Source organism: Gracilinanus agilis, chromosome 3 (genome assembly GCF_016433145.1).
Source record: "Gracilinanus agilis isolate LMUSP501 chromosome 3, AgileGrace, whole genome shotgun sequence".
Lineage (NCBI taxonomy): Eukaryota > Metazoa > Chordata > Mammalia > Didelphimorphia > Didelphidae > Gracilinanus > Gracilinanus agilis.
Genome location: NC_058132.1, coordinates 581,382,634 through 581,409,653, shown reverse-complemented (window position 1 = coordinate 581,409,653; position 27,020 = coordinate 581,382,634). Strand labels below are relative to the sequence as shown.

The window sequence follows — 27,020 nt, the reverse complement described above, 5'->3', positions numbered from 1 at the left end:
ATACTCTATATGTCTTGCAAACTCTAGGTACTAGGGGTTTGAGAGAGAGAGAGAGAGAGAGAGAGAGAGAGAGAGAATTCTTACACAAGGAACCTCCCTTCTGCTGGGAGTAGGGCAGAGCAGTAAGAAAAAAAATGAATTCAGGGACATTTGAATGTGACATATACAAAATAAATGCAAAGTGACTTGGAGGAAAGGGCACTACTTTTTTTTTTTGTACAGTTGGCAGCTGAACCTAGTCTGGATGGGAATTGGGGGTTCCAAAAGTTGCTTTCCATTTCCCATAATGATAATAGCAGTCATAGGAATACAATTACAAAGAGTGCCTAGTTTAAGGTGAATTATAGACCAATAAATTTACATTTAAGTTGTACCTTCTGTACCTGTTTCATAGATTTCCCTTTAGAGGCACTAAGTAAATATTTCTGGCTATGTTTCCACCCAGATATTACTTTTATGCAAGACATTCAGTTACAAAATAATTACCGACCACTGATTTTTGGGTTGTTTACTTTTTTTGTGGGAGTCTGTTGCAATCACTAAGTTTATTTTTTCCCCATACTATTCATGTTGGAATGAATTGTATGGGAACATCACTCTAAATGTCATTCTCTCCCACTCACTCCTCCTTACCAGTCTCCCCACAGCTCACAAGAAGACTTGGCTAAACTACAACTATCTTTAGAGAATTTTTTGACAGTTTGAACTTTGCGATGAAGAACATTGCTTTAGAGAATTACAATACTTGCATTCCTTTGAATACAAGCCCCTCTAGTTTAAAGGAGTTCAACAGGAAACTTCAGACATTTTTGCATCACTAGATTCTATATATTGAGCCAATATCCTCCGCAGCACAAAACACTATTAAAAGATTAAAATTTAACCCTTTGATTGAAAATATATCTATACATCTTCTGGGACTCCCAAATCCTATTGGCAGGTGCTGATTACTGAATAATAAGCAGGACAGGATTAGCTACATCTGCATTAACTCTGTGGAGAATGCTAACAATGACACCAGTTCTATTTACCCACCTCTAGCAATTGAACAAAGAACATGTGTTAGAAACAGAATATGAACAACAAGATTTATGCTGGTAAATAGATGCATGTCCCCATAGAAATCAGATAGCAAAGCAGAGAGAAAAATGCTAATATGAATATCCTGCTTGTTACTTACAACAAGTTAGGCTTAATAGGCGTGTTTTCATTGACCTTCCTTACAGGATTAGAGCTTTGCCAGAAGGATGACTTGAATTTTAGATGTGTTCATCCATGTCATCAAAGATTCATGTCATCAGCCTGAGATAGAACTAGCAAACAGAGACACTGAAAACATAAGGGAAATTCTCCACTTCTAAAGATGAAAAAACAGTAATAGAGTTAACATCCTTTTTATGCCTGAAATTCATTGCAGTGTTTCAATGGCTAGAATTTAAAATTTGGCCTTGTAAGCCAAATAGCATCTTTGTGAACTGTGTGCCAAAGCATCAGTTCCTCCCTGCATGTAAATCAGACACTTTTGGCAGCTGTGTTAACCCTTTGGAAGGTACTCTGGAAATTCACTAGAAGTAAATTACTAAGATGAAGGCTCAGAATCTAACAGAGTTATGAAACATCTAGTGGTTTCTGACTAACAATCATCGAAGATGTCCTAAAAGAGAAAATAATATATTTTGGATAAAGTAACATTAGGAGGCTAGGGTGTGAAGATAATTATAATTATATGCTCAAGTATAGTCTTTTTTTTTAAATGGACAACTCAGAATTTTCCATAATTTGATATCATAGATAAACTATTATTCCAGTATTGGCTTTGATTTAAATAACAACACATGCAAATATATATATATATATATATATATACCTCAATGCTAGGTCTGTCTTTCTTCGAGCAGGAAAGAATTTTGGAAGTCATCCAGTCCAGCCTCATTTTAGATGAGGAAGCTGAGACACAGAATAGTTAAGTGATTTGCTGAAGGGCATGTGAGTAATTAGGGGCAGGACCAGAGGTGGGGCTGATTCCTGGTCCACAGTTCTTTCCACTAAACCACACATTTATTAAATATCCACAGTTGTGATGGCTGTAGAGAGATGGGTGGGGTTTGGCAAGTCTAGGAAATGTTAGGGTTTTTATTTTTTTTTTTAACGTTCAACCACTTGAATGGATTTGTTATGCTGTTGAATGAGGTCAGCTTTCTGCAATAATAATAAATGACAACACATATTATAATAGTTTACATATAGCTTTTTATAATTATGAAGGACTCATACATATAGAATCTCATGACAACATTAGGAGATAGATGGGGCAGATATAGTATTATTACTATTATTTCTATTTTACATATCAGGAAATTAAAGTAGTTAAATGATTTGCCCACACTTCTATGACTATTTTAATTGGCATTTCTCAGACTCAATTTACAGAAACACAGTTGAAAACTTCATATGTCATCAAATACAATGCATTCCTGATAAACTATAAGCTCCATGAGAGCAGGGATTTTTGTTTATTTTTTGTTTTTATTTTGCTTTTCCTTTATTTGTACCCCTAGGACTTAGCACAGTCCTTAGCATATAGCAAGTGATTAATGCTTGTTGGTTTGAGCAAGAAACCTCTATGGAGTATTTATTATCTTCAATAAGTGGTCATCTTGTCTTCGGAGAACTCCAGTGAGGGAAAAACAATTACCTCCTGAAAGATTCTTTTCTACTTTTAGACAGTGTTAATTCTTGGGATTTTTTTATTCTTTTAATTTTAAGAATAATTTTGCATTTTTAACTTATGAACCCCTCCACAAGAATCTTTTAATTAGATGTCCAGTTTTGCTTCTGAACTATAGGGAATTTTTTTAATTAAAAAATTATGAAATAGGGTTCAGTAGTCTTTTTGATTTTGTTTAGACATGGCTCTTTTTGGCAGAATTCTTTAACATTATCTGTTCCACTCAAATGGATTTTTATTGTGGTCAGAACTATGTTGCAGAGTATAGAATTAAATTCAGCCTAACTAAAATATTCAATTATTACTGTGCCTAGGAATATTGTACAAATGCCAAAGAATAGGTTAACATGTTTCCTGTCCTGAAGGGCATTTGTTGGGTTGGAGACAAGAATTACAAATATGAAACAATTGGAAAATAATCAATAAGAATTTATTAAAGACCTACTCTATATCAGATAAAACAAGTTATAATCAAGAGAAAAATCATCAAATATATTCTTCTAGTTTCCCACAATTGACTTATTAGTTCAACTTCATTTTTCCTCTTCCCTTTATAGCCTAGTCTGTCAACACTGCTTATTCCCTTAGAAAATTCTCTTAGATTCACTTCTCCTTTTTCTGCTCTCAAAACCTATGTCTGTTCCCAATCCAACACTCACTGCACCTCAGCCTACAACAGCAGCCTTCAAAAGTTTTATTTTCAGCAGACTGTCCACACTTACAAATATCAAATGTGATTTTTATCAAACATTGACTCCTCATCGTCTTCTGAACAAGTCCACATTTCTCTCCCTGGTGTTATTGCTGTTTATTTTGGTTTGATTTTCATTTTGTTCGATACTGGGTCTTTCTCTCTTACCCATACTGGAAATAGTTGCTTCATGGCTATTGTTGTTGTTCAGTCATTTCAGTCATGTTCAACTCTTCATAAACCCATTTGGAGTTTTCTTGGCAAAGAGTGACTTTCTATTTCCTTCTCCAGCTCATTTACACGTGAGGAACTGAGGAAACAGGTTTAAGTGGCCCCAAAGCTAGTGAATGTCCAAAGTCAGATTCGAACTCATGAAGATGAGTTTTCCCGTTTTCAAATCCAGGAAGTGCTCTGTCCACTGTGCCACCTAGCAACCCATTCGTGGCTGATTCCAAAGCTATGAATTTAAACCCTGCAATCTGTTCTGTTTGTTTGTTTGTTTTGACTTGAGTTGGTTTCTACTCTTTTAGGCAACCTGGTAGCTCTTCACTTTAGATCTACTCAAGGTTTGAAACCCCCAAATGTACATAATCCACAAATTTTAGCCTCTCCCCATTACAGGAATTACTGGCCTGCATTATCTCAGTGACTTCTCTCCCTCTTTTTTTTCAAAAGCCTTTCATATTTTAATTTCACAACTACATCTCTGCCTTTTTTTTTTTTTTTATCACTGCTACCCACCACAAATTTCCCCCTTCTTCAGGCTTCTCCCCTGATTGTTCCATCAACATAGTACTCTAATTTTTTTCTCTCCACCTTTTTTCATAGGGTCTTTCTTCCTCAATGTCCTCCTTTTTTGGTAGGCATTATCATATGTTTTAATGGGTAATTTTTCTTATATTATCTCATGCTGGAATCCTCAGTGAGAGTCTAAGCTCTTTGGGAACAATGATAACATCTTATAGTTTGTGGATTTTTTTTCCTCTTATATCCCTCTCTGGTGCCTAAAGTAGTAGTGCCAGCATTGACATATGGAAGGTGCTTCAAGGCAATTGGTGGATCCACAGGCATTTCTCCCACTGAATTGCAGCTGTTCTTTCACTTATGGGTTTGATTAGGTTGAATCTCACCCTTGCCAAGAGGTACTATTAGGATCCTAGTCCAAGTAATAAGTCATTCCTATCTCAATATTACAACCAAAAAATATTTCAGGAGCCTCTTCACTCCCAGGCAGAGATTGCCGATATCTGGTTTAGCTTCCATGTTTTCTCCTTCTCCATTTTTATTTCTCTTTTTCTCTTTACATTTTCTCCATGCAATTGCTGCTTAGTTTTTTTTTTTTTTACCCAAAAAATATGCTGCTCGTTGTTAGCCCTGACATTGTGTCCAGAGGGTCACAGAGACTCATGAATGTTCCCTGAAGGTATGCAGGTGCACTCAGTGAAGGTGGCAAATGTGTGAGGTAGCTCAGAACATCCAGCTGCTACTGGATTCACTCACACAGGATGTAGACCAGTAGGTTCTAGCATCTGAGTGCACTCATGCTAATGTATCAGAGGAAACATTTTTCCATGCAGGTGCTTTCCTCAGGACTGCCATTTCCAAACTGCATGTGTTTTCCCAATTTGACCATGTTTTAAGAAATGACACACACACGCACACACACACACACACACACTCACACTCACACTCATGCACACTCACACACACATCCATCCCTGAGGTGAATGTAAGGATGCCAGACAATTGACAATCAGGGCAATTGACACTCTGAGAGCCCAGCCCCCAAATACAGACTTAGATGTTCATTAATTTTTTTCTTATGTAAATCATTTGAACATTGATCAGAATATGATTATTAATGAACTAGCAGAAAAAGAATGCAATCTCAGAACTCATGATAATGATAATTATTAGCCAGGACATAACAATAGGCCATTATTGAGGAAGTATATGAGATGAACTGCTTGCCACAGCTTATATTTTTCCCACACATTCCAGAAAGAAGTTAAAAACAAATTGCTGCATCTGTAATTCACCTACTTAATTAGTTAACCAACTGTTGGTCCCCATGCACAGCTGAGAATCATGGGAAATACAATGCAATATATGAAAGATCATTCAGCTGAAATAAAGTGATTAATTCCTCTTATGTCACATTTTCCCTCACCCATTCTTCTTCTCCCTTGCCTTAGGGGAAACCTAGCTTATTAAAAATAATTTTAAAACCTACTCAGGTGAATATGTGGATGGTAGGGGAAGAAAAGGACTACACAGATGAAGTCCAGGCTGATGTTAATATTCCTTTCTCTTTTTCTGAGGACTAAATCAAAGTATATTTTATACATGTAGTCTTTTAAGGAGGGCTAATAGATGGAGAAATTGAAAAGTATTTTTCTTTTGCAGTAACAGAGGAAAATCCAAAACCATATTAGGATGAGTATACTTAATAAGTCTATTATCAGAGTCATAGATGGAAAGAATGAATATAGCTACATAGCTAGGGTAACACATTGCAGGAAGCCATTGCTCATTCCCCTCATCGTCGGTGTAGGACTATATGGATTAATAATCAGCACCAGTAGAGGAAAACCAATTTTTCCTGAGAAGGCAAGACTTCCAGGACATTCATAGATTAGACAGTATTTCCACAGAAGTGGATCTCTATGTATTGGAAGTATATTGGGATTTCTTCCAGCTCTAATTTTTGACTTTTCCATTTTATCTGTGCTTATACACTAGCTCAGGTCTGCAGAACATGCAATTTGTTTTACTATTAGCCCTGAACTCCAGCATCAGAGGCCTTAACTTGTCGTGCTTTTCTGTCAGGGGGAGCACCTGAGATGGGGTACTTTAGTGAGCTATCACATCCATCTCCCAAACACTGGTACTGGCCATAAATAGAGACAGGTGATTGCTTCCTGCTTTCTCAGACAGCTAATTAGGTGCTATGAAAGCTTATGTTGGTGAAGGAAAGGGAATTGGAAATAAAAGAGAAAAATGAGAACAAATAAAAAATGGACTTCCATTTATAGAGTTTTCTACTTGGAAACAACACTGAGTTTCAGATCCTGCTAGAAACAGCACCAACTATGCTAAGAAAAGAGCACTCTTTCTATTTAAAGCTATTCACAAAGCAGAAATAAAACTATTTTGTTGACAGCCATGAAGTGGAGAAAATTCCCTCTCGAATTGGGTACTGCTTTAGCCACCGAGCTGCAGAATGGCCCCCATTCATGTCCTGTTTTATTTTTGTTTTCAAATTTCCATGTCAGAGATTTATATCTTCATAAGAAGACAATTAATTCTGTTCTACAGAGGCAGATAGCATATGTATATGTGAAATTCTTATGCTCGAAGCATATGCATGGCTGCTGATTTACAAATACGTGGGCTCCCAGGGCATTAGAAGCTAAGGGAATGCAATCATTTTACGTTCCTCGGTGTTTCCCGTTGGTGGTTTAAAATGAGTTGCCTAGCATCCATCTCTGGAAGGAGCTGCACAGGGCACTATGACATGGAAGAGAACTCTAAACCTCCAATTTGTTTCTTTTAAGTTAACTGTCTGCCTTGGAGCTAAGACGATAGATAGCACAGTGATGCATCAGCACACTCAGACTGAAAAAGGAGACTGAAGATCGGGGTACAGTAGCTTTTCCTAACCTGGGAAGTTAGCAGAGCCCTCGAAGACAAACTAGCTCCCACATTTTTTTCAAAACAAACAATGCCAGTATAGAATCACTTAACCTTTTCCTACATTGAATCTTTGGCAAAAAGGGGACCAACAGTTGGTTAACTAATTAAGTAGGTGAATTACAGATGCAGCAATTTGTTTTTAACTTCTTTTGGGAATGTGTGGGGAAAAATATAAGCTGTGGCAGGCAGTTCATCTCATATACTTCCTCAATAATAGCCTGGCTAATAATTATCATACCTATAATTTTGGTGGAATTTTCATCAATTAAAGAAATAGAAATCCAGGACTTGATACAAAGGAAAGATCGTACTATGGAAATCACTTAAATTTTATTCTTTGAAACAACGACTTCATAAAATAATGGAGGGGGAAAGAAGTATTCATTAAGCATTTATTAAGTGCCTACTACATGTCAAGCAGAGTACGAAGAGCTAGAAATACAAGATGATGATGATGATGATGATGATCCAGACGGTACAATGGATAGAGCACTGGAGTTGGAGTCAGGAAGACCTAAATTCAAATCCAGCCTTACTTATGAGTTTTATGAATCTGAGCAAATCAATTCACCTCTATTTGTCTCACTTATCTGAGCTGTAAAATGGAGACAATAAAAGCACCTGCCTCTCAGGATTGTCGTGATAATCAAGTGAAATAGTAATTATGAAGCCCTTAGAACAGCGCCTGTCACTTAGTGTCAGCAATGATGAGGATAAAGCATCTTAAAGTTTACAAAGCACATGATATAGGCTATCAGATCTGACCCTCATGAGAACCCTCTGAAATAGGTATTATCCATTCTGATCCATTATTATCTTCATTCATTCATTCATTCATTCATTCATTCATTTTAAACCCTTATCTTCTGTCTTAGAATCGATACTGTTTATTGGTTCCAAGGAAGAGGAGTGGTAAGGACTAGGCAATGGGGGTTAACTAACTTGCTCAGGGTCACACAGTTAGGAAGTGTCTGAAACCATATTTGAACCCTGGACCTCCCATCTCTAGTTCTGGCTCTCAATCTACTGAGCCACCCATCTGTCCTCTATTATCTCCATTTAAAGAAGAAGAAACTGAGGGTGAGAGATGTTAAGTAACTTGCCCAGGATCACATAGCTATTAAAGATCCAAAGCAGTATTAGAACTCATGCCTCCTTGACTCTAATAACATTCTTTCCCCCATCTGCCAATAAATGAAGTAATTTCTATTCATAAAGATCGTGAAGTCTAGTCCAACCCCTGCCAATGGTATTAAGTGCTGATGGCATCTGGTCATTTCTCTTTGGCAGTGACAGAAATTTCATGTCAGACCTTGAGTAGCTCATTCTGTTTTTCAACAGATCAAATTGGTAAGAACTTTCTTTTTTTTTTTTTTAACCCTTATTTATATGGAGCTGAAACTTACCTTCCCATAACTTCCATCCACAGCCTCTTGCTATCCTTTGAGGGGCTTTTTTCAAATACAATGCTTCAAGTTCCTGGATGCTAATCCATTATTTCATTCCCTGAAATAAATTGCCCTACAGTATAATTCCGAATAACCTGGCCATCCTGGCTTCTCTCCTTTGGTTATCATCTCCATGGTCAATATCTCTTTTGGAACATTTTGACCAAGGCTGCACAGGACACTCTAGACATGCTCTGCTCAGGGGAAAGCATGGTAGGACTCTCGCCACTATCATTTTGGTAGCCTTTCGCAAAATCATCAAAATTACCTGATATCATAGTAGCCCATCTGATTCATGTTTTATTTGCACGCAATTTCCTCTGTCTAGATGTGGCAAAAACTTTTTTTTTAAAGTAACATTTCTTTCAAAGGTATGTTTTAACATTTAAAAATGGAATATAAAGATAACAGTTCTTTGATGCACACTAATAATTCTCTTACCAGAGAGAAAATCAAAGGCTAGCTGAAGCTAAAAAGGAAAAAAAGAAAAGGAATCTGCCTTGTATTGCTGAGTCTAGCTATCTGTCTCAGATAAACAAGGCAATATGAATATGCAAATTTCCAACAGGTCTGTCTAATAACAACTTGTGAAGAGAACTAGTGCTTTGGCTCCTTTTATTTCTAAATCAAGTCAATTACATCTAAGCTTCTGATCAAATGCACTGCAGTTGTTGATTTACCTAAAGAGAAGCATCATATAATCCAATACCAAAAGTTTACAGAAAAAGATGATACTTTTTCCATTCCCTCTTGAAAAATGGTCTTTTTCTTTCATAGTATTATCCAATAAAGGAATTTACTCCATAGCAAAAGGATTATGTAAAATACTTAAAATAAAATCTTCTGATTTGCTATCAATTGCACTGCAGTAATACAAGAAAATTATTTTTATTAAAAACAAATTAATTTATAACCAACTTTGTCCAACATAACCTATTCCTGACCTCAAGACATTTACTTTGGGCTACTTCATTGAAGAGCCATTGATGAGAATTTTTGCAGATAGACTAGGTTTTCATCTACATAAAGAATTAGGGTTTTTGTTTTTCTAGGGATTCTGAGTCAATGCAGAGTTCATATTAACATTTATTTCATTTTAAAATTAATTTTAAAATAGTAAGAAATTAAGAAAAATAGTAAGTAATATAAGTAGTATTGTATTACTGGTTTTCTATTAGAAATGAGCTAAGTGATAAAGTGTGTTTTGGAAGAATCTGTTGTTTTTTTTACTTTTAAAGATATGTATATAAAGAAAACATTAAATAATTATATATATGTATATATATATATGTCACAACATGTAATTTCAAAATTAAACAATATGTAATTGCTATATAATAAATAGCATAAACCCCAATGTAACAAAATAGCCAACAACATTGTAGTAATTAAGCTACTGACAAGATATTCAACAAACATTTTAGAATCCAGTCTTCCTGGAATATCCATACATATCCAAAAATATATATTTAATTGTGGATTAGACGGGAACAGAGTGTACATCTTCATTCCCCATATACTGAGCCAGCTTCTATGGGAACTAAGTATAGGTTTTGCTTTTTTTTTTTTTCCCAGAAGAGTAAGGTTTTGGAATTCCACTATAAAATTTGTCAGAATAGGCATTTAAAACTGACTTAAACACTGAAGATATGGGAAACTTTCATCTTATTAATATGGAAAAATTATTTTTATTATTTGTTTGGTAAGCAGGGAGAAAAGGAGGACTTGTCTAAAGGTGTTCCTGATTGCAGGTTCAATTTTTTTTTTTTAGGCTAAGGCACAAAGGTTCTTAATTTTCAGTCAATTATTATAGTCTTTACATGTGTGTGATGCTTTAGAGTTCATAAGATACCATCACACAGTTTATCTCATTGGACCCTTACAAAAACTATGTGAAATAAGTATAATTGTCCCTATTTTACAGGTAAGAAATTGAGGTTCAAAAATATGTTATGTAGATAATATTAAGTGTCAGAGGTGGATCACAATTCCAGGTCTTCTGATTCAATCTATTCTACCTTAGCTATGTTTAAAGCTCCCAAAGACACTAAAAACTTCTAATCTTAATCTGTTCAACCAAAGAGTAGATTGGGAATAAAATATCACACCACCAGAATCCACAAATGCTTTCCCTCCTATTCAATATTGGCTTTTTGTCAAGAGTTAAAGCACAATATAAGTATGTTTCTTGGGGATTTGGTCATCTATTAAATGGCCATGCCCCATCTCAACAAAAGTTAGTAGTTTTAGTCTTCTGTTCTTGGGCATGAAGAAGAGGTGGCATATCCTTCATGCTGTTCCTTCTAAATGGAATATCCTTTTGTTTTTATTTTGCGAACAGGAGAATGCCTCTATGTATCTGTGGGGAATGTAAACTCCCTCTTAGATGGGGCTGTCCAGCATCCCAGAAGTTGAATATGATTACTAGCCTGCTAAATTAATAATGTCTTTCTCCTTACTTCCACGCTCAGGCAAAGTTATTATTGTGCTGGATAAGCATACACCAAAGCGTGAATGAGACTGAATCAAATTTGTGAATGAATGATTGTCATGTAGTATAGGTGCTTTACAAATAAATGTTTGATAAATGAAATCCAAGTAAAGTTCTAATTGGGCCCTGCCCTAAGCATGTCAAACCACCTCCCTATGTTTCTAGGAAGAAAATGCTGACTTGTTAATGTTATCTGGTTCCAAGAAAAAGCCAATTTTGGTCCAGATTTATTTGCCTATAATTCTTCTTCTCAGTTCTTAATATTTTTTTATAAATTCTCAATCTAGGCAAGTACAGCTTTTCTACAGAGCTTATGTTCCTTTTCTTTCTATAGCTGATAATTTAGCACATCTATTTTAAAATTTGTTCTCCCAAAGGTGTAGAAAGCAGTTTTGATCGTCTACCTGCAAAGCTCTAGAGATTGAGAAAAGTCTCTATGCTATTCTTATTTATCATACACACATGCATTGTTAAGGGTCTATTTTTAACAGGAGGCAGAAAGGCTAGAGATAACAAAGAACAATGCAGCAACTTGCCATAGAACCTTTTGTATATATATTATATATCATATAACACATATGTATATGTATATAATGTGCATATGTGTAATAAGCATATATATTTTTACTAATTTTATTTTTCTGTTTATCCACTTCTTTATATATTTACATTTACATAGTTTCATTTTTTTCCATAAATATTAATTTGATTTTTAGTGGTGATAGTTCACTTTGGTTTCTCTTTGGTTTACTTCTGCAAACTGTAGCAGTCCAAATTACAGTCTAATGGTGAGGTGAGTTGCTCATAATATATTATAATCAATACTCCAAATCTGCTTCCTAGGATATGGCATAAAGAATGAAGTAAAAAAAAATCTTACCAATTTTCTGCATTAGAGTTCAAGATGCTCATATAGACAGACCTCATGATTTCACATTCAGGTCAACTTGGATTTTGTACCACTACCACATTATTCTTCTACTCCCCCACCTCCCCCCTTCTTTTTGTCATTTTTCTTACTTTCATTTTTATTCATATTTAACTCAGCCACTGTCAGGCAGGCTACCTAATAGAAATGAAGGATTAGTCAAGATTGGAATATAAAATTGTATTATGCAATTTCAAGGAGTATTCATTTGTTGAATATCCAAACTCTAAAGTATGTAAGCATCTTGCTAGACATAGTGGATAGTGACTTTTTCCATTGTTATTTTTTTTTTGTGCAGCATTGTGGTAGATGACTATAATAATAGATATAGGAGAAGATAAGTCTGTAGATTTGCAGTTCTTAGGTCAACAAGGTTGTGCAGATATAGATTTTGTATGTCATTGGTTTAACAACACTGCTGTGTATTCTGTTCCTTCTTGTAATCTATACTCTCAAAAAAATAGGGAAAGTTTTCTAGAAAATATCAGACTAGAAAACAAGTACGTTTGTCAAAAGTATCAGCTGGGTATGATGAGCAACCAATCAATAAATAATACCTTGGCCTTGAAGAATTTTTGAGTGTCTGATCAATTCTCAAGATTTGTTTGCGTTTATGTATAAATTAGTACATACCAACTTATTTTTTCAGCCTGACTACAAACATTCTACTTCTGTAGTCTGTTGCTAATATATTTAACATATGTATATATGTGTATACTATAACTTATTCACTGAAAACAAAATTTTAAAACTGACCTAAATGAAAGTGAGACAATGTACTAAAATACTTTTGCCATTTTAGAAGTGTGAATGCTTCATGCAATGAAATATGACATAATTTTCTAGAATATCAAGAAACTGAGTAGCTTCCCTTCATATAAAAGAAAGAACTTTATAAAGTTGAATTTTACTAGTCATTTTCCTATATCTGGAAACGTATGTGCATTTCACATGTAAACACAGATTAGGAATATGCCTTTGTAGCACTTTTTTTTTTCTCTTTCCATTCTATAAATCACTTAAGAGATAAAAATATGCTTTTTATTTAGAAAAATAACTAGCTGTGGAGTTAATAGGGATTTTTTTCCTGGTATGGCTTACTATAAGATTGAAGTTATTACCTAACCTCATTTAAAGAGTAACCCCATGGGCTCTCAAATGTGCAGATTATCTCAGTTCCCTTAGGTTAAAATATCTTTGCTACATAAGGAGCTTCATAGATTATGAGATCTAGAACTTGAAGATATCTTATACATTTTATTCCAAACTCTTCCTTTAATAGATGAGGAAACTGTGGCTTAAGAGATGTAAAATGAATTGACAAAGGTCAGTTAGTAGCCTAACAACTATCCAAAACCAAGGTCCTCTAGTGCCCAAATCGGTTATTGTCTCTGCATTAAAGGAATAATCATTTTGGGCAAGAGAACCAATTTAGACAGTTTAGTGGTCCAGAGTTACAGCTTAGAATATTGGGGTCAATTAAACTGTACGAGAGAAAGGGATTTTTCTTCATATTTCCTTGTTCAGCATTTTTGAAACTGTAGTCATTAAAAATAAAAAAATAAAAAGTTTTATTTAGATACTCCATATGCCTATTGGCAAAACAGGGAAGCAACATTTCTTCCAGAAAGCATTATCATTTGAAACAGAATGTCATGATTTGTCATTCATTCTGAGCTCTATCTCTTGAGCAAATCCATTTTCACATACTTGCACTAAAAACAAAAAGCAGGAGTGAAGAAAACTGATTACATGATCCATACGCATATCTAATAAAATACCAGTGTGCACTTTTTGACAAGCTTATTCATAATGCATTCTGAAAGAAAATTCCATTTCTCCATTCTCAGCAGGAAAAGTAGACTTTTTAAGAAAACCTTTTATTTTATGACTGTCACCCAAAATAACAATTACAAGTAAAGTGGAGGTAGAACATGAAAAACCATCTTGAAGATTTTTATGAAAGTCTGAAAGCCAGTCATTGCCCTGTTATTTGATTTGAAAAATTAATCCTGATAATGCCTTTTGAGTTGCTTAAGTACTGTTCACTGTTTTCTAAGATGAGTTTTCCTGAACAAAGACTAACTGATTTCTGTAGCAGATTAGTTTACAGGGAAGCTTTCTCAATTCTGTTGAGAATGATTCTCCAGTGGCAGCCTTTCACTTCCTCCGGGCTATGGGAATTCTTTAATATCTAGAGAATAATGTTAAATAAAACTATTGTCTCGGTCTGCAGGTTTATGCAACCCTACTGAAATGTTTTAATTATTGTTTTCTTTTCTTCTTCTTCTTTTTCTTTTTTAATTAAAAGAACCAGAGGTCAAGCAAGCCCACTGAGAGCTGATCACTGCCTCTATAGAAATTTAAAGGGAAATCTAATGATTGCACTTGTTGTTTTCTCATTTGTTTTGCAGAACAAGAAGAGTGTGTTAATTGTACAGATGAATGCCGAGTGCTTGGCCATTCAGACAGGTGTTGGATGCCACAGTTCCCTACAACCAATCAGGCTGAAAATGCAGATTACCGCACAAATCTCTTTGTACCTACAGTGGAAGCTAATGTTGAGACTGAGACTTATGAAACTGTGAATCCCACTGGGAAAAAGACTTTTTGTACATTTGGAAAAGACAAGAGAGAGCACACTATTCTCATTGCCAATGTTAAACCTTATTTAAAAGCCAAACGTGCCCTGAGCCCTCTTCTCCAAGAGGTCCCCTCAGCATCAAGCAGCCCAACCAAGACATGCATTGAGCCTTGCACCTCAACTAAAGGACCGATTGATGGTTGCGACGCCAAACCAGGAGCTCTGGCAGAAGCTAGCAACCAGTACCTGTCCTCTGACAGTCAGTACCTGTCGCCTAGTAAACAGTCAAGAGACACTGCGTTCATGGCCAACGATCAGATGGCTAGGGTCTTTGCGGATGTGCATGCCCGAGTGAGTCGAGACTCCAATGAGATGGACTCTGTTCTTGAGCAGTTAGACCATTCGAATCGGGATCTGGGCCGCGAGTCCGTGGATGCGGAGGAAGTTGTGAGAGAAATTGATAAGCTTTTACAAGATTGCCGAGGAAGTGACCCTGTGGCTGTGAGAAAGTGAAAGAAAAACAAACAAACAAACAAACAAACAAACAAACAAAAAACATTGGCATTTTCTTGCCTCTTCTGTTGATTTAGAAACAATCCCCCCCTGGTTATTACAATTTCACAGGGATGAAGGAAGACCAATGCTGCTTTAAGGCTTTTAGTGAACATCTGAAGTGCCCACAAGTATGTTCTTTTCACTGCTGTTTCTTTTTCACAGATAACACTGGTTTCATTTTGACCAAACTTACACTAGGACAGAGTCAAGTATGCTTAAAGAAGGACAGGAAAAAAAAAAAAAAGAGAGAGAGAGACAGAGAAAGAGAAAGAGAGAGAGAGAGAGAGAGAGGAGAAAAAGAGGGAGGGAGAAGCATCTTGTGACAATCTGTTAAGAAGGTATAAGATGAGAGGAATGAAATCTTTCTGATCCTTGTAAGACTGTCCTCCATGTTTAATGCTGACTTTACTGTTTACCTAAAACCCTGTGAAAGGCGGGGTTGACAAATTTTGATGTGTGGTGGATTTCCAGCAGTCATCACAGGCTTCTACTGAAAGTCCTGAAAAGATCTTTGCAGTAGTCCAAGCTACACCAAACATTAACACACATTTGTGGTAAACGTTTCTGTATAAAGTTACCTGCCACACATGCACACACAAAGAACATTCCATATCATTAGTCAACAGAGCATATCCTGGTCATTCGTAATACACTTCCTGCCATATAAGAGTTAAGTGTAAAAAATGATATAGTCCATTTTGTCCTGCACACACATTTACTATTTCACTTCATTTAAAGAAGAAAATTTTTAAAGGTTTAAATGCCTATTTAGCATTTTAGTGTCCAACAAACATATAAATAATGATCAATGTTTTAAACTTGAAATATAGTGAAGTTTTCAGAAAAAAAAAGTTACCATTGGATGGTACTATACAGAGAAAAATTAACATTATTAACACTTTTTTATCCATTTGTGGACACTAAAATAGCTCAGGAAAGTGAAAATGTCCTAGACATACATGAATCACATGACCATTTAAATGTGCAAATGTAAGAAGATTCAATGTGTTTACATCAAATGACATATTTTTATTGATTTATTGCAGATTCAGTGCATATGAGCCAAATTGTTGAGTGTATAAGAGCTATATTGTGTATTTTATTAAATTAATATATAGTTGTGTTGCAAAAATATTTGGGCTTATATTGTAAATGGCAAGTGTTGCCTCGGTAGCTGTCGAACTCTATGAGTTTTGTTTTTTCCTGCTTCCTTTTCCCCATGGAGTGTGGGAAGCAGTGCCTCAGAGCAAAGTCTCTTGTTTAATGTATGGTCTAGCAAGTACTACAGTACATAATCTGTTCAAAATGTGTTTGAGTGAGCTGATGGAGCTAACCGAAAAGGTCAAGAAATACATCCATCAGTCATGGTTATGTGCAAGTCCTTGTAAAAGCTCCTTATTGAAAATTCATGTTTAATAACAAAAATTCCATTTGAACCAATACCTGGAACTTCCTTGGATTCTTTCTCCCCTCACAACAATACACTTAGCTTCTGTTTGTATAGATATAATGCCCTTGATTGATCGCTCCACATAATTTAAGGACTTCAAGACTCACGCTGCCATTCTGTCTCCAAAGCATGAGAGTGCTTTTGTGCATGTCTAGGTACCAGCACTGTCTATGCCTATGGTCTCTTTCTATGTGCAATCTTACTTAAGATTACAAGATTTTTTTTTTTTAATACTCTTTCTGCTTTGAAGAGCTCATTTGCTTTCTTTGTTGGAAAAGCTTAAGAGTGACCAATTCTTCTCTCTATTATTTTTCTACTTTCTGCTGTGATTTTTGGCAAATATCAAAGTTGCTTCCAGATTACAAGGGGAATCTCTCCAATTTCAAATGGGCAAAACATAAAATGAACCCATTCAGAAGAATCGGGAGATGAGAAAGTGTTTTGACTTTTTTTTTAATTTTTAAAAAATATTTGGCTTTTTACAATTTCATGACATAGAATAAATACCAAGACTATACCTTGAAGAATGTTGTGGAGTTAGATGAAAATTGTTTGTGCACTGGGACAGAGAAATACATTATTTGTAAGAATGGTAGAGAATTCCGTGCCTTCCTTTCTGGTCACCAAGCCAGTGTAGAAACAACATAAATGTACTGAAGTCCTTATATTTAAAAAAAAATGATGTGAATTTAGTTTTTCAATTTCAGACATCACAAAGTTCTATTTAAGCTATTTCAATCAATTTCAGATGTGATTTTGGACAGTACCTCATTGAAAAACTGTTTTCAGAGGGAAGAATGATCAAATCAAATCAGCCTTACAATCTTACAAAGAATTGTCTTTGGTTCCTGGTAATAGCTTTTCCAAAGCACTGCTGTTGGTTTTTATTATTCTTAAATATTTAAATTAGGAGGAAAAAACAAACAAACAAGGGATCTTGTACATGTTGAACCTAGCTGCTCTCTGTATTTTGGACAATTTATGTATCTGAAATGTGTTGTCTCTGTTATACAATATTATTTTGCCAGGAGACTACAGGTTGATTTAGCTTGATAGCTGAAATTTGATGGAGAAGTGACTCTGCTGTTTAATTCTACCAAGCATTGTCTCTCTTTTACTAGACACAGAGATCTATACAGAAAAAAAAAAAAATCAAAGGTGGTGTTTACATGAAATCAACTGAGTGAATAGGGTTCATTTTTCTCAACACTCCTAATCCTGAATAACCGGCTACATCATTCATTATATGTGTCTGAATATGTTAAAAACAAATGAACCGTGAAACATGAGATTTTAAGAATTGGTTGTGCCAATGTAAGAGGAATTTACCTTTAGGCTCTCTGTCACTAGTGATTTACTAGCTTTAGGTGTTTAACACATTATATGTATTTAGTAGTGATTATTTATTTACTTGACTGAGGTAATTCAGCACCCTGGACTCTGAGCTTTCTAGTTGAGTTGAGGGAATCTTGCTTTTATTCATTTGGCCAGCAGCTACCTTTGTCATAGACCTCTGGTGCTTTGCTTCCCACGAAGCCATCTGAGATTGCCAACTTTACATTTTTGGAACAGCCTGCCTATATCAGCAGGAAATGCATGATCAACCAGTGGAATTTGAAGGGGCCTCACATCATTTATAAAACAGGAAAAAAATTACATCCTCAAATTGACACACACACATACGTACATACAACTTTTATTATTAACTCATTTCTCACCTGCCTAAACCACTGTATCAGAAGTAAAGCCGAATAAATGACACTTTGTGGAAATATTTGAAAGATAATATTCCAACCGTTGTTTACTAATAATAATATTGCATACAATACAGGTAGAAAGAAGGAGAATCAGTGTTATTTGGGTCTTTCCCAAGGTAAATGCTAAAGGGGAATAGCCAACAATTTCAAAGAATTCTTTTCCTAGCCTTGCTTTAGTGGCTTCAGTGAACCTTATTGTAGATAGTCTGTTAAGGTTGACTCACCACACCATAAATTAACTGGATTCATGGTCAGAAAATTGACTTTATCTTGATACCCCCAATTAGCAGAGACCTTTTTAACTATGATGTGCCATTAGAGCCTGTAGATGGTGCCCATTTAGAAATGTGGCCATAAAAAAATCATGTGATGACTAGTAATGGAGCAGGATGCTTTATTAAAACCAGCTTTAAAACTGAATGTTGCTTAATGGAGTAGAAGTTGCTGAGGTCAACAAGTAGTCTGAGGTCTGGCATAATATACATGCACTCATTATTGTCTAATTACATTCTTTTTGACAACAGACAGCATTTATCAGAGCATTAATTCAGATGAGAGTTTTGGCTATCGAGATTTGTTGATTTGAAACATAATTGAATGAGACCTGATTGAAGTCTTGATTCCCCTGGCCCCATTCTTCCACAGGTTGGCAATTCCCATTTATCAGCTTCATCATCCCCATAAAGTTCTGAGCTGCACCAAGCGATTGGTGAACAAGGACAACAAAAGCAGCATACATTGTATGGATTATCTCAACGCTATTGTCTAATGGCTGTGTTTAATGTGACCTATCTGGAAAATGAGGACTACGAATAAAAAGCAATTACTAATAGTTGTGTTGCCTCCCCTTGCATTCATTAACACTGGAAGCAATGTGTAAAACACTGCATACCACAGGGAGCTTGGTGGTAATTACTTTGGAAAAGCAACTTGTGGCAATGCAACTGTTACTGCTAGATCTCTGCTCATCCAAAAAAGGGGAGACAAAAAAGGAAGACTATGAATCGTCCTGTTTCAATGATTAGTGGCGTATCAATGTTTCCTCAACTTGACAGTTTGGAATCAGCAAACTTAGGGAATCAACAGTGTCGATCATGCAGTGACTATGGGACCGAAGACATAAATACTAATGTAAATTCCATGATATCCCAATCCATAATGAAAAACTAAACTATTTCCTAATAATATTAAACCTGAATATTCAAATTATGAATGACAACATTTTACTTTTAAGGTGATGCTTCACTGTTCAAGCCAAGTCAAAAGTAACTGATGTGGTTAAGAAAGGAATGGATAGTTTTAGACATTGATTTTTGGGGAGAAAAACAGCTAAGGTTTCTTAGGTGTAAGGTACTTAACATCTGACTATGACTCCTCTCTAATCTGTTGGTAAAATTGCAAAAAAAAAAAAAGAATATCTTAAAAATAAAACCTTTTCAAAGCCATAATCAGACCATTATGGCTAGGGCATAATTGATACCAAAAATGTTTTTATTTTCATAATAGGTCTATTTCATAATAGATCTACAGCAAATCAGGTAAGACTTTGATTTTATCAAACAGGAAAAGTCGATATTCACACAGTTCATCTGAACTATTGTACTTAGAGGTTTTAGAGTTGGAAGCATCTTTCAGGATTATATGTCAAAATCCTCTGATATTATAATTGAGAAAAATGACATGTAGAAAGTTAAAGTGATGTCCAAGGTAAAAAATGTGAAATTAGAAAAAAACAAACAAACATTCCTGATTCTCCCCTCTCCCCCAGCTCAATATATTGTTCCTTAAGTACGCTGACTTCCTCAGTTTCTATTTCTTGGTTACTTTCTTAGTTTTTATTTCTTCCTTTCTATTTTTATCTCAATCTATATTTGATATTCTCCTGGAGCTTGTGGTACATAAGCAAACTTCTCCCTCAATTCTACTAGTAAAGTAGCAGCAACATTAAAATTAACAATAATAACCATTAGGAGGAAATGTGTCTTTCAGAAAAATGTTCTGTAGTTGTCCAACCCTTGTATTTTAGTATTTAATTCATAGAAATCAGAATATGATAATCAAGGAGATTCTTCTGGTCCAGTCCTGCCAGAATATTCCTTATTGCTTATAACATTTATTTTGGTATCTTGGCACTAATTTCAAGTATAAAAGAAATGATTTAGCTAGATCCTGTATATAAAGAAAGCCCCCCTTTTGGACAATCCAGTCACTGATTTTATGTATAGATGGAGCTTTTAATTGAACCAACTTGTGAATGGTTCTTTGCACATCAAAACCATCCAGTAGAGAGCCCACTGTTATGTAGTTGGCAGCCAATTAACTAGAGGTTGCTAGATCTTTACTCACTCAGAAATCCTAGAGAGACATTCACAGGACTACTATCCCAGCTTTATTCCCTGTCAGCGGAATATGAAAGCCACCTAAAGCATATATTCTCAGTTATAAGCACCCAAAGGCTGAATTTCCTTGACAATAACATAGAATAGTTCTTTGTAGGAAACGTGCAGCCTGAATTCTTAAAGGTCAGGATGGTATCAGCAGGGCACATAGAAATAGATCAGAAAGTTAATGAACCATCTTTAAACCTTTTAAGACATACTTTCCAGGATGCTAGTAGCAGACTTCACAGAAGGAAAAATATCACCTTGTGTTCATTTTTTATGTCTACTAATAATTCCAGGCAACACTCATTTTATATTTAGTGATTAGTTTCTGGCCTGTCCAGAATTGGAATACGTGGTTTTCTAGTCTTTAAATCTGAAGTGAATTTTCAATAATACTTATTTTCCTCAATTTTCACAGCAAAATAAAAAAAGAATAGTAATTTCTTAAGAGAAAATTAAAGTAGAGATTATTTTAGATAAATATTTCCAATTTGCCACTAATAATTTATGTTACATTAACATCTAATTTCTCAAAATAAATTTTGTTTCACAAATCAAGCAAACTAAAAAATTGATACTAGAGTTATGTAACATTCATTTCCCAAATAAGAAGTGCTAACAAAATAAAGGTCTATTTTTTGCATGCTTATTTTTGTTTTTCACAAATGCTACTTCATGATGATTAAAAATTCAGATAATTTTCCAGGAACAATTAATATATTAATATTCAAAATATAAATATTATGGTTTCTCTTAATTTTTTACCTGATTGGAGAAAACTACAAATTTTTATGCATTTTTCAGCTTAGTTTATATTCTCATTACTTATGAAAACAGAATCTGTTCCTAGTAATGTTTACATGAAGAAAAAATAGATGGTTGCTTTCCTGAGGGTTTATAGTCAACCTGTCATGTAATTTTGGTACAGAAAGTAAGAAAAATATTAAATGAGGATTTTACATCCAAGCACATATATATATTCATACACACACATGAGAGTAACAGAATCAAAGGCATGATCAATCTGACTAAGTTTGAATTGAACGTAGCTAAAATATTTAGTCAGTTGTGTCTCAGCTTATCTCTAACCAGAAGCACTAGGCCTTTTTGTTTTCTTTCTTTTCATGATACACTGAGAAAATAATCAATATTTTTCCTTTGGTTTCAACTGTCCCTACAAACAATAGACCAAACTTTATTCTAAAACAAGTTATAATTCACTCAGGATTACTAAATAAATCCACAAGAAAGACAAAAGTATAATTTAATGATCCATCCACTGATGACAATTATTTTTAAGGCTTAGAAAAGCAAGTCCTACAGTAATGAAAGACAATACATATTGATTGATTTATCTAGTTCTGCTGCTTGCTAAATTTCTCAATATCCTCTCTAGTAGATTTTCAAATCTTATTTTCTAACCCATTCTCCATTTTGCTACTACTGTTGATAGACCAATGCATTTCTTTGAAAGGAGTTGCTTGAACCTTTTAGTTCTAGTTTTTTATAAAATATCTTTTTAATGATAGTATTGATTGATTTTAAAATATATTCTGCATACTACCTCCTATACAACTTCTCTTTTCCTTTCATCTCTCATTTGGACAATTCACTTTCAATTTCAGTAAGAGGCACATGTGAGCACTGAGGGCTACTTACATACTTTGAAGAAAAAAAACAACCCTCATGTCCAAACAAATCTCTAGACCATTTTAGTGAGAAAGTAATTCCTTTGCTATTATAAAGGGTAGAATGAGGTATAATTGCATTTATGGACTTAGATGAAAACTACTAGTTGCAACCTAGCCAAAAAAAAAAAAATACTTGAGTGCTTGAACTGATGGAGAATATAGTGGGAGGAACCATATGTTAGTGTCCCAACTGCATTGTTTGCTAACTGAGTGAACCTGTGTAAATCACTTCAAATTTCTGAACACCAGTTTCTTGGTGGAAATACTGAATATTTTTTCCAACAGTTTCATAGATTTTTATTGTGAAAAAACAATTGTAAAGCATAGAGAACAATATGAATATGATCTATTTTTTAGGATTTTAGAGGCCCTAAATGAGACTCAGATAAGTTAAGTAACTTTCTCCAAGTCAAACAAACAAAATGTGTAAGAAAAGGGAGTTAAATCCAGGTCTTCCTGACTCCTGACCATCTTTTTATCCCTGCTTGGAGACACCATGAGAATTCACTCCATTTTCTTTATTGGGTGTATTTGGCTCTTGGTTATGGTCTGGGCTAATGCCTTATATGAGTTATTTTCTTCCTTTCCCCAGGCTTCAATCTCAGCTACCATATATTTCAGGATGATCCTTTCTTACTGGATAAAATCAAATACATGGAATATGGAGATGATTATTCTCATTTTCAACAATCCTCCCTATGTCAGTACTGTAAGAAGGTTAAAAGTAGTAATCTATAAAATCAAGACATTACACTCAATTGGAACAAAATCCCTTCACACCTAAATTTATGATTACATTATCTTATGTCCCAGGCATGGAAGTGAACATATATTATGCTTTCTGATCATGAATGGCTTCATATGCACAGCCTCCACAAATCAACTTGCTCTTGTCCTGTATATTCACTTTCCACTGCCTTTGGAGGGGTATGACACCATTCTTTTGTTTTTTGTTGTTTTCTGAACACATGATTACATACATATGTATGTTCCTGTGTCCATATATGAATGCATTCACATTCATACATATGTACATACATGTGTGTATGTGCATCAAAGGAATGTTCCAAAAGTGAGGTATTTCCATCATTGGAAATGTAAACCTGCTCTGTAATCCCTGTCCCTGGAAGAAGAGACTCAAAAAACTATGAAAGTAACTGTAAAAGAAGTTTCTGATAGAGAATTGTTGAGAAATTATGTGATTCTACATGGTTTCCCTTCATTGGTGGATACTTTAACTTTTCAGAACTTCAATTTCCTCAATTATGAAATAAAGATAATAATCCTTGCTTTGGTGATGATCATGATGATCATCCATTGGGTGCCAAAAATAGTTTTTCCTTTTTAAGTGAAATTGGAAGTATGGGGCAGGGTAGAAAGTTAAAAAAAAAAGTTCAATATCTCTTGATAATATACTGTTTTACACATCTGTAGGGACTGGTAAGGAGTTAACATGTACACTTTATGAGTTTACCCTTGAAGTGACACTGATTTAAAAATAACGTTAATATGTTAAAAGGGTGATAGGACTGTATAGTGATGATGTGAAAAGCAGGCATGTTGGCAGCCTAACATAAATATTAATCACCATTTGCAGTCCACATTAAGGATTTTATTTGGCATAGGATATCCCAAAATATAACAATTAGGTGAAAATGGAAGTTATTATAAATAGTAATTAATCCTGTGTCTTGCCAGCTGACCAGGAGTGCTTTTCTCAACACTTCATGCCTTTAAAGACTACATCCTGGAATTCATACTAGATTTGGTTATATGTCTCACAAGTTCTCTGGTTGCTTTTCCAGTGGTGACTCACATTATTGCCTGAACATGTGAACATGTGCCCAAACTAGTTCGATTTTATTTGTGCTGTAATCTTCCTATTTAAAACAAAAACACACAAAAACACAGCAACAACATAATGGCTGGTTTACCACTATTGTTCAATCTAATTTACTTCTTAATAGCCACTTTGCATAGTGAAATTCACATTTTATTTCCCGAAGAATGTTATGAGTCCACCTGTCATCCTTTGTCAGTATGGCAGAATAGAGAAGATCAGATAAGAGGCAGCTAAATCAGAAAAAGATAAGACACACTCTTTTCCCAGGCTCTACCTGCGTTAACTTTGTTGCTCATCAGTGAAATCTAATAGGTCACCCATGGCTGGGCAAAAAGACAAAATTCTCATTCCAATGTTTTAGTTTTTAAGTGGTGTTTCATTTTTTAAGTTGCCAAAATTCAGTACCACACATTTTCTCAAATGATGCTGAGGTACTCTGTCATGAGGTGAAATATGAAGGACAAATGATGAGAGAGAAACATGTAAGATACAGCTTTTCACATCTAAATAAAATGTCAACCGAATAACTATTTTCTTGGTTTGGACCAGATCTGAACTTAGAGATAACAATAACCCAAAACAAGGTACTGCTCCCTGTCCCTAGGAAGTGATCCAAATAGGGAAAATGTTTTTTTTTTTCATTTTAACTGAGTCATATATGTATTTTGCTTCAAGGTTCAAATCCTGGGGTAACAGCTGTCATTTTAAAGGTGACTCATTACAGTCATTTAGAGAGTCCCCTAACAGATGGATAGGTCTTTGTTTCCTAGGGAACACTGTCAGGTTATGATTTTCAACAGCTTTTAATCATTTTAACAAAACTTTTACACATCTGTCAATTACCCTATTCATAAATGCTAATAATACAGCAATCTAAGGATGACAGAAAACTGTTTTTTAAAAAATTCATAACATTCTCTTTTTTTTAATGAATGGATGAAAAACATGGAACAAACATATATTTAAAAGTAGGCCTCCCCACTGACAGCAGCAACAACTTGAGCCATTTAGGATACATTTCACTTTAAATTATGGTTTATTTATTTTTCTTGTAAGGATTAACTACATAGCAGAGTGGACAGATTGCTGGGCTTGGGATCAGGAAGACTTCTCTTCCTGAGCTAAAATCTGATCTCAGACACTTGCTAGCTTTTTGACCCTCGCAAGTTACTTAATCATGCCCGCCTCAGTTTCCTCATATGTAAAATGAGTTGAACAAGGAAATGGCAAGCCATTCCAGAATCTTTGCTAATAAAACCCCAAAAGGAGTCAAGAAGAGTTAGACATGACATAATATACACAATATTCTCGGACACATAATAAATAAGAACACAAATCATAAATAAGGAGATTGTAAAGGCTTCTACCCTAACACAAACTTGAAGTAAAATAGTCATTGTAAAGGCTTCTACCCCAATACAAACTTGAAGTAAAATAGCTATTCTACAAGGTAGATCAGATGTCTAGAAATAAAAGGGACCTTATGACCACCTACTTCAAGCCCTCTCATTTTTCAGATGAAGACTATGAGCTCTTCAGAATTTGAGTTACTTTAGAAAAGGAGGGGTCCTCTAAGTTTAGAGGCATCCAGTGCTTTCCATGTTAACTAGTCATCTCTCCTATCTCCCATATGACATCAAGACTACCAGGTAAGTATAAGTGGAAGTTATTTCAGTACTAGAGAGATTATTTCAAGGTTTTAATTGGGAAATATATATTATTTGAACTTAAAAAACAAAAAGCAAACTAAAGAGGTTACACAAATACACGTATCCACATTTCCCTGAACACATATGGTTAAAGTTCCATTCGAAGATGCTCATTAGAACAAATTTAATCATCAACCTCAATATCTGATTTTCTTGGTGTTAATGGATCAACCAGGTCTTTCCTGTGAATCCTCACTATGTCGTGGCAGTGTCCCACCACCATTTTCCTAAGAACCTCCAAGAACTTTGCCTCGCTCGCCATGACTTCCTAGGAATTCTACACTCTCTGGTCAAATGCTCTTCAGTGAAGTTAAACAAGTGGCAGCTGGCACCATACAGCTCTGTTATAATGAAAACATGAGGTGGCTGCCATTACACAGTCCTGCTCTAATGAGAACAGTAGGAGGCTAGCATTACAATGGTCTAATGAAAACAGGAAATGGCTGGCATTAAATTGGTATAATAAAAGCAGGGGGTGGCTGGCATTACACTGGTACAATGAATAAATGAAGAGATGCCTGTCCCTACCAATCTTATCTACATTATATATGACCTCAGAGCACACAATATAACCCTTGTCCACTCAAAGTCATGCTAGTGACCACTTCAAAAATCTGGTCTGGGTTGTGTTTTGGAAGAGCATTATGATTCTAATTGTGTTTACTTCAGAAAAATGTGACTGAACTAGCAAATAAACGTGACTATACTAGCAAAAACAAAAACAATAAAAAAAACGGAAAAAATTTACACTGAGCACTTCCTATCTTCAAAAAAGCAGGATAATTCATGACATCAAACCTGATGGAAGGTGAAGGTTAAAGACGCTTAGCTAGGAACAAAATCCAATACATTTCTCCTTTGGTCTCCTGACTTCTTGACCCACTCTTTTCAGCTAAATATCCAGAGGTGACAAACTACTAAAGAGTATTTCACAAAAAGAACAGAAAAAGAATAGAAAGGGGGAGCAAAAAATAAATGCTGAGGAGGAAAAATAAAAAAAGAATTTAAGAACAAAATCAATCATTCAACTAATGGGTTTTCTTGTCTGAACAAAAAGGTCAGGAT

General features: G+C 35.0%; 1 protein-coding gene across 2 annotated transcripts in view; it reads left to right on the top strand.

Annotated features, from left to right (window-relative positions):
- Positions 1-16,674, top strand: part of PCDH17 (protocadherin 17) — a 118,722-nt gene extending 102,048 nt beyond the window's left edge. For both annotated transcript variants that reach the window (XM_044670607.1, XM_044670606.1), the window contains one exon: positions 14,397-16,674. In XM_044670607.1, coding sequence (XP_044526542.1) covers positions 14,397-15,079 — 683 coding nt within the window. In that variant the 3' untranslated portion in view covers positions 15,080-16,674. The remainder of the gene's footprint in view (positions 1-14,396) is intronic.
- The last annotated feature ends 10,346 nt before the right edge of the window (positions 16,675-27,020 follow it).